The 6,589-nt window shown below is 64.2% G+C and overlaps 1 protein-coding gene across 2 annotated transcripts; it reads right to left on the bottom strand.

Annotated features, from left to right (window-relative positions):
- Window positions 1-3,332: 3,332 nt before the first annotated feature.
- Window positions 3,333-5,531, bottom strand: DLX2 (distal-less homeobox 2). 2 transcript variants are annotated; one of them, XM_032115246.1, is made up of 3 exons: window positions 5,112-5,531; window positions 4,726-4,910; window positions 3,333-4,452 (listed from the first exon to the last, which is right to left on the bottom strand). In XM_032115246.1, the coding sequence occupies exons 1-3, from the start codon at window positions 5,434-5,436 to the stop codon at window positions 4,138-4,140; spliced, it is 825 nt and encodes a 274-aa protein (XP_031971137.1). In that variant the 5' UTR covers window positions 5,437-5,531; the 3' UTR covers window positions 3,333-4,137. The 2 variants fall into 2 exon arrangements, with proteins under 2 accessions (XP_031971137.1, XP_031971136.1); XM_032115245.1 differs by having other exon boundaries at window positions 4,726-4,913; window positions 5,112-5,530.
- Between the last annotated feature and the right edge of the window lie 1,058 nt (window positions 5,532-6,589).

The following is a 6,589-nucleotide window of genomic DNA, read 5'->3' as shown; positions in this document are numbered from 1 at the left end:
TTATGAGTAATTTTTAAAAATTTTAAAGCAGCAGCAGTTACCATGCAATTCAGGCTAATTCTGCGTAGGCTCCGAACGGATATAATTATCGAGGAGTCAAGATGTTATGCTAAAAACTATGCATTGATATTCCCATTTATTATGTACATACAACTTTGACAATGTTGATGCTTGAAATAGCAGGAAATTGTCTTGCGCAAAAATTACAGTCCATATTAGGACATGTGAAATTGCGAAGAATTATATAGTAATTGCAGGCTTTCAGATGGGAGAGCCAGAATGCTCAAACTAGTGCAAATGTGGATAAAATTACAGATCAGAGCAAAAATTAGGGAAAAAAGGGGTCTGGGATTTTTCAAGTTGGCTATAGGATTCCGGAAGTGTCTAATGCCACATGATTGCTGCAGCTTTAGGGGAGACATTCATGCCTCAAATAACTCCTTTTGCCAGAGCCGCTTTAATTGAATTTCTCGTGCTTTCTCTTTTCACCGGGCAAATGAGTAAATTGCCTCCCCACGGTATAAGCCCGGCCGGCCCCGCCCGTGCTCCGGGGGACCAGAGGGTGCCCCCTCGGCCGGGCGGCTGCCGTGCCGCCCTCTCGGACCGGGCTGGCCGCGGAGCCCTCACTTATCCCGGCCGCCCCCCCCCGGGACCGGCCCCGCTCAGCCGCCCCCCCGTCCCGGAGCCGGGACCGGGCCGGAAGGGGGAACCTCGGCACTGGGACGTGGGGTGGAATTGTCCCACCCCTCCCCCAGGCTCCCTTCCCCTCCCCCCCCCCCCCGAACCCTTCCCGGAGTCCTGGGGAGGCCAGGGCATCTCTCGCCCCCTGTTATTCTGCTCCCCTCGACTTCGGCCGGCTCCGGGCGGCCAATCCCCGTGTAACTTGTGAGGGAAATCATGGTTCTCAGCGGTGTCTGCCCCGTCCTATCGGACAGGAAAAGAGCAGAAGAGAACAGGTTACAAACACACGCATATCTATACGTGTGCATCTGCGGTGCGCGCGGGAGCTGCTGTAACGCGCCCCTGCGTCCGCTTGCCGTCGCCGACCCCAGCACGGTGTGAGCCGCATCTGGGATGCGCGCAGAGGGCGAAATACGGAGCCTGAAAGGGCTCTGGGAGATACCGGGATGCTGAAGGACGAACAACCCCATCGCACACACCAAGTGCGGACAGCCCAGAGGGGACTGCTACTAGCAGACAGGAAATAAATAGTAATAAATACATAATAAAATCTAAATAACTAAATAACAGAAAGAAAGGGCGAAGGCTCCCGTCCTGGGTGTGGTGTGCTCTGCTTCCCGACCACTGATAGCGTTCCCCCGCTGGGCAGGTCCCCGTCCCAGGGACCCCACGCCGCTGTCGGCATCCTGCCCGACCCCACGGAGCCGAGCAACATTCCGCACTGCAATGCTGCATCGGACTGGAGACGCTGAGCAGGAGGGAGCGGGGCGCAGATGTTTGGGGGGAACTTTATTTAACTGCGAGAAACGTCTGTGAAAACGATGGGGCGGGGGGACGGAGAGGGAACGGGAATAGGAATCGTCGACTTCCTGGCCATGGCCCGCGCTCACGGCTTCCTCGTGCATCCCGGACGACCGATTTAGCAAAATTTGTCACCTGCCAAAGGGGTGTATCTCACTTCTTCCCCCCCCCCCCTCCACCCCTCCCGGTCATAGCCCGCAGAAACACCGCGCTGCCGGGAACACAGCTACTGTCAGACTACTGGGGCGCGGGGCTCCACGGTGCTGCTCGCCAGCTGTGCCGCCCCGCTCCGTGCTCGCCGCGCCGGCGCTTCGCCGCCCGCCAGCGGCGAAGTTTCGTCCCCCCGGCCCGAGCGGGAGGCTGAAGCCACTGCCGCCGGGTCTCCCCGAGGCCGGCGGGAGGGTGAAGGAGGGGAGAGATGCGGGATGGGCCGGCCCCGCTGTTTCTTGGGGGGCCTCTGGGCTCTCCGGGTGTCTCGCCGGGTCAGCGCCGGGACCGGAGGGCAGCTGCCGCTTCCCCCTTTGTCTCTCCCATTCCCTCCTCTCTCTTTCTTTGCACCCGACTCTCGTCTTCCAACATCCCCCCGTCATTCTTCTCTTTTCTTCACTCCTCCTTCGACCCCCGCCTCCCCTCGCCCCCAAGCTTTCCCCAAGCTCTCAGAAGCAATCTTCCCTCCCGCTCCCCCCGCCTCTTGCCCCCCCTCCTCCCGACGTGTCTCCTTCTGGGGCCGGCCCCCTCCGCCTTCCCCGGCCCCGCCCGGGCTCCTCATGCCAAGGCCTGTCGGAAGAGTCTCGGCCACGCTGCTCGTTCCCTACCCCGGGCAAGCTGGCCTGGGCCTTCATCATCTTGTCTGCAACGAGATCTTCCGCACGGCTCTCTCTCCCTCTGCCCTCTCCAAGAGTGGCGGGGTCCTCGGGGTGACAAAGGCCAGAGACCCCTTCTTTTACTCCCTTTTGCTTCTTCCAGCAACAGGACCTCCAGGGATGCAGCCCGCAGGGGTATGCCCCTCAGGGTTACAGCTTGGAAGGGCACAGCCGGGAGGTGGCATCCCGAGCGGGGCGGCCCTGAAGGGTGCAGCAAAGGTCACCAAAGTGAGGGTTCAGCTCAGAGGGATGCAGAGAGCGTTCCAGAAGGTCACATCCTGGAGGGGTCCAGCCCTCGAGGGATACATCCCATGAACCTGCAACTCGGAGGGGGTGCTGCCTGGAAAGGGGTTCAATCTGGAGGGATCCTGCCCTTACGATGTATATCCCAGAGGAGTTCAGCTAGGCAGGATGAAGCTGAAGGGCTGCATCCCAGAGAGGAATATCCTTAGGGGTCCAGTCCTCAAGGGGCACATCTCGAAGAGTCGGTGCCTCCAGCCTCGAAGCACCACAGAGGGGCTTGGGGCAGCCACCAGGCAGCTTACCCGCCTGGGTGCCATTGCCAGAGGGGCAAGGCGAAATGTCTCTGGGTCAGGGCTGTGCCCGAGGACCAGCTCCAGGACTACTAGGAACCCCGGGCACGGCCCTGCCCCAAACCCCTCCGGACCGCCATGGGAAGCTGTGAGACGGCAGGAGTCTGCCCCGGGTGAAATGTCGCTGGCGCCAGCAGGCGGGAGAGGGGGAAGGGCGGGCTGCTCTGGGCTGCTGCAGGCAGCGCTGAGTGATTCATGGCCTCGCCGAGAAGACTGTCAGGGGCGAGATTTTACTGTAGACGGGAAAGAGGGGAAGGAGGGGGGAAGTGGCAGGCTTGCGGCAACAGTTACAAGGGGGAGGGGGTGGAGAGGACACAGCTCTCCCACCCAGCGAACGCACGGGTCCCAATCGACACTCTCGACTTCCCCCATCCCCAAAAAAACTCAGAGTGGGCACCATGAAAACAATAATTTATTTAAATAATCTCTGCTTATTGTAAAAGAAACATTAATGAGTGTATAAGTTTTCCATAATAAATAACCAAAAATACCGTTTGTTTTTTTTTTCCACGACTCTAGACATCAAAGAGAGCAGGGGCATGTCAGCGGCTAGGTTGCCGGCGGGGGGAGAGCAGAGGGGGGCGGAGAGGAGGGCTCGCCGCGGCTGGCGCCCGACCCGGGGAAGCCCCGTCGGGGCACGAAACCAGCCCGGAGGCAGCGCACGGGCGGGAGCCGCACCGGCACCGCCGCCTGCGACCGGTCCCCGTCCCCGCCGGACGGTTTCGTTCACGGCTAAAAAGGATACCTTAAACATGGGAGGCTTCTGTTTTAAATCTACATATAAAAATTATTTATCTTTTTTTTAAATCGTTTTATTTTTTAATCCCCAACATCAAAGTGAGGTTATCCGCAAAGGCACCTATCAACTTTAAAAAAATAAAAAGTAAAGTTAACCAGAGTTCTGCACCGGTGGTTTGATGAAAATGACGGGGAATAGGAGGAAGATGGACGGAGGTAAGAGGAGGGAGGTGAGTACGTGTTCCGCAGCGTGGTTATTTTCACGGCGGGAGGGAGGACCCCACGGGGCCGAATAGACACGGTCCCCGCCGCCGACGGCAACGGGGTGGGATGGGGCGCGGAGCGGTTCCTCTCTGCCGGGATGGTCGGGGCCGGAGTCAGGCTTCATCAAAACACCAGTGCTGCACATCGGTGCCCCGCGGCTGCCGGGTGCGGCCCGCGGGCTCAAGTCTCTACAGCGCCTAGAAGATGCTGCCGCTGCCGTGGTGATGCGGGGGCTGCGCCGGCTGCGGGAGGGGAGCGGCCGCCGACAGGTGCGCCGGGCCGCCGGGAGCTGGCGGGTACCACGAGTAGCTACCGAGGAAGGCGGCGGCGGGGCTTGGGCTGGCGGTGCCGGCGCCGCCCGCGGTACGTGGGTGCGGAGCGAACTCCCAGGCGGGGGACGAGGAGGGAGACGGTGGCGAAGAACTGCGGCGGGGAGGCGGCTCCGCTGGAATCTCTCCGCTTTTCCACATCTTCTTGAACTTGGAGCGGCGATTCTGAAACCAGATCTTTACCTGCGGGGAAAGGGGCGTCAGGCGGCCGCTGCCTTTGCGGCGCCATCCCGGCGCCCAGGCCGCCCGCGGCGGGGCAGGGACGCGCAGCTTTCGCAGCCCCGAGCACTCCCGGCGCTGCCTCAGCGGCGCTGCCGCTTCGCCTGCACTCCCACCCCGGGGCCGTCGAGGCGCCAAGGGCCGACCTTCCTCCCACGCTCGCACCCACCTCCGCGGAGGGCGACAGGCCCCGGCGGGGCGGGACGTGCCCGGGGCCCCCCGGCGGGAGAGCCTTACCTGCGTCTGGGTGAGGCCGAGGGAGGCCGCCAGCTCCGCTCTCTCGGGCAAGGCGAGGTACTGGGTTTTCTGGAACCGCCGCTGCAGAGCCGCCAGCTGGAAGCTAGAGTAGATGGTCCGGGGCTTCCGCACTTTCTTCGGCTTCCCGTTCACGATCCTGATCTCCGGCTCGCAGTCTTCCTTCTCTGCTGCGGCAGAAACAGCAACCCCAGTGAGGCGAAGCGCCCCCGCCACCCTGGGGCCTGCTCGCAGTTCGGCATCACCGGCCGCCCCGTCGGGGGCACCCACCGGGAACGAGCGCTCTCCCGGCCCACCCCGTGTCCAGAGCCCCGATCGCCTCCTCGCCAGGCTCACCGAGCTGTCCCCCACGCGGGGCTCAGACATACCAGAGTCGTTGTTGGCTGGAGAGGCCCTGCTGCCGTAGGGCCCGTAGGAACCGTAGGCACCACCGTAACCCACGTCGTAGGCGGCCTTGGCAGAGTAGGGGGCGGTGCCGCCGCCCGCGTAGGGGTAGGAGCTCACGGGGCCGTAGGGCGGCCCGCCCGCTGCCCCGTGCTGCTGGTTGGTGTAGTAGCTGCTGTCGGTGGCCGTGGAGACGGGCAGCGTGGGGGACTCCTGCGGCTTGTGCAGGCCGCTGTGCTGGTGGTAGCTGCCAGCGGAGATCTGGCTGGTATGCATGTCCGGCATCAGACTCTCCAGCACCCCCGTCATCACGCGCCCCAACCCGCCGGGGCACGGGCCGCCGCCCCGCGGCCGTCCCCCCCGGGGACAGCCGGTCAGAGCCGCGCCACCATGCCCGCCGCGCTCCGCCGGGGCGGTGCAGCCGCGCTCCCGCCGCCGCCAGCGGGACGGACTCTGCGCGCCGCGCGCCCGCCGCGACGGCATTTAACACCGGTCACGTGGCGCGGCGGACGTCACCTAGCAACAGCCAATGGGAAGCCCGCCCGCGCCGGCTCCCTGCGGGCTCGCGGAGTGCGGGACGGGAGCGGCGCCGGGCGTGGGGATGAGCGGCCGCGGGGTCGCCAGGGACGGGGACCTTCCACGTCCTACGGCTCAGGCTGCCTCCCCTTTGGTTGGACGGGGCGCTCCTATCCCCACCGGCGAGGGCTCGGGGCCGCGGCTCAGCCCGGCCGCTTCTGCCGTGCCGTGTCTCCGGTGTGTGCCCCCGTCTGGCCGGCAACCCCAGGGAAAGGCTCGCGCATCGGTCCCCCCAAGAGCGGCATCCCCGCGCAGGCGCGCCTGGCGGCAGGCGGGGCTGGGGAGCCGCGTTTGGGGGTCCCTCTGAGCTATTCTGGCCCCGGCAGAGCGTGCGCATCGCGGGAGATCAGCAGCCTTCTCTCTGTGCCAGAGTGGCAGCGCTTTTCGGTGAAATCTCCGTAACGTTACACGCGGAGGGGCGACACTCCGCCTAGCACGCACGGGTGTTTTGTACAGCAGTTGCTGACGGCGCCCACGGGATGTCCGTCCACGCGGTAGCCGCTAATGGCGCCTAGTGAGGCCCAGGCACAACGGCGGGGCCGGAGGTGCCGGGCACCCACGAGCCGCGGCCCGTCTCCCTGCCCTGTCCGGGCCCGCTGGCGGCTGCACCAGGGCCGTCGGGGCCGGTTGTCGGTCGGGCGCGGCGGCGCTGCTCTTGGCCGCCCTCTGCCGGGCGCAGCGCCGCTGGGCAGCAGTCGGAATGGTGTCTCAGGGGCGCTGGGAAGCGCTTCGGAACTGATTTTTATTCTTATATTATTTCCCTCGCTCGACTGTCCCGCCGCGGAGCCGGGCTGCCTGCCAGGGAGCGCGTTCCTTTCGCAGGGAGAAGGCCCCCGCGCTGCCGAGGGCTGCCACGCGCGGTGCGGCCGCGTCCCTGCGGGAGTCT

Source organism: Corvus moneduloides, chromosome 7, assembly GCF_009650955.1.
Source record: "Corvus moneduloides isolate bCorMon1 chromosome 7, bCorMon1.pri, whole genome shotgun sequence".
In the NCBI taxonomy this organism is placed as follows: domain Eukaryota; kingdom Metazoa; phylum Chordata; class Aves; order Passeriformes; family Corvidae; genus Corvus; species Corvus moneduloides.
The sequence above is the reverse complement of the archived record's forward strand: the minus strand, read 5'-3'. Positions and strand labels throughout refer to the sequence as shown.

Bases quoted from the DNA above. Each gene is read 5' to 3' on its own strand.
- DLX2 (XM_032115245.1), bottom strand. From the start codon at position 5,436: ATGACGGGGGTGCTGGAGAGTCTGATGCCGGACATGCATACCAGCCAG. The intron at 4,914-5,111 runs GTATGTCTGAGC...TTTCTGCCGCAG, and splicing joins TCCAGCCAACAACGACTCTG to CAGAGAAGGAAGACTGCGAG. The intron at 4,453-4,725 runs GTAAGGCTCTCC...CTTTCCCCGCAG, and splicing joins TCGGCCTCACCCAGACGCAG to GTAAAGATCTGGTTTCAGAA.